At 43.2% G+C, this 1,084-nt stretch overlaps 1 protein-coding gene across 2 annotated transcripts in view; it reads left to right on the top strand.

The window, feature by feature from the left end:
* The window catches only part of LOC117175816, a 62,132-nt gene extending 61,054 nt beyond the window's left edge, over nucleotides 1–1,078 (top strand). For both annotated transcript variants that reach the window (XM_033365573.1, XM_033365571.1), the window contains one exon: nucleotides 388–1,078. In XM_033365573.1, coding sequence (XP_033221464.1) covers nucleotides 388–641 — 254 coding nt within the window. In that variant the 3' untranslated portion in view covers nucleotides 642–1,078. The remainder of the gene's footprint in view (nucleotides 1–387) is intronic.
* Nucleotides 1,079–1,084: the final 6 nt, after the last annotated feature.

Below are 1,084 nucleotides of genomic sequence, written 5' to 3'. Positions count from 1 at the left end.
TAATTATCATGGTTTTATTTCGTAGACACTTCTCTTCAATCCCTAAAAGATTTGACCTGTTTCGATAAAACCCTGGAGCATGAGTTCAATTTTTCGAAAGTTCGAAGTTTCTCCATGTTAATCAAATGGGATTTTGAAGTGCCCGGTGGCACGTATTAATATTTGAATTTTGAAAAATAAAAAATGTTGAATTAATTTCATCCGGAAATGGATTTGATCACCCTAAGCTACACACTATGAAAAATTATATCTAAAAAAAAGTTAAGATACCTAGAGAACAATCCTGGAATTGTCGAAGAATAGTTTTCCAGGATTTGAGTAGACACCCCGTTTTAGTGTGTCCGCCTTGAATTAATATTTAAAAAATATCTTAATTATTTGATACAGGAGCACCTGGCTATCCAACCTACGGTGGACCATCTTATAATGCAGATTATGCTCGCATGTACTCAGCATTCCATGGACCTCCACCAGCCGCGGATCCCTACATGCACAGAGGCTATGCCCCACCACCAGCAACCCACCCCCCCGGCTACTATCCACCATTTCCACATCCACCGCCCCCATACCCCAATTACTCGTTTCTGCCACCTTACCCGAATCCTAACATGCCTTCCGAGCCGCAACCACCCGCTCAGTAAATTGAACGATCGAACAAACAAGAAACTACTGCTAAAATCCGATGGCTGTTGGAGTTTTGAAGATTAATAGACTGAAACTGTGAGAATTGAGAAGCGTCGAAAGGAGCGAGCAGTCGTAATTAACGCATTGAGAGGAGGACTGCCTTGATATCAATAATATCACCACCCAGTGGGCACAAAACCATGGACGTCCCAGGAACGTCCTTGGGTCATTCCTAGGACGTCCAATGTCAGCACAAAACAATGAACATCCCAAGAGCGTTCTTGGGACGTAGGACGATCTCGGAACATCTTTTTTCCTGACATTAGACGTCTCAAAAGCATCCCTGGCATGTCCAAAACACGTCTTAGGGATGTCCCGAGGACGTTTCTAGGACATACTACATTTTTTTGCCCACGGGGCAGAAGTTGTGCAATCTTGTATCATCCACATCCTCATCCTC

The sequence above is a fragment of the Belonocnema kinseyi genome, chromosome 7 (genome assembly GCF_010883055.1).
Source record: "Belonocnema kinseyi isolate 2016_QV_RU_SX_M_011 chromosome 7, B_treatae_v1, whole genome shotgun sequence".
Taxonomy (NCBI): Eukaryota; Metazoa; Arthropoda; class Insecta; order Hymenoptera; family Cynipidae; genus Belonocnema; species Belonocnema kinseyi.
The sequence above is the reverse complement of the archived record's forward strand: the minus strand, read 5'-3'. Positions and strand labels throughout refer to the sequence as shown.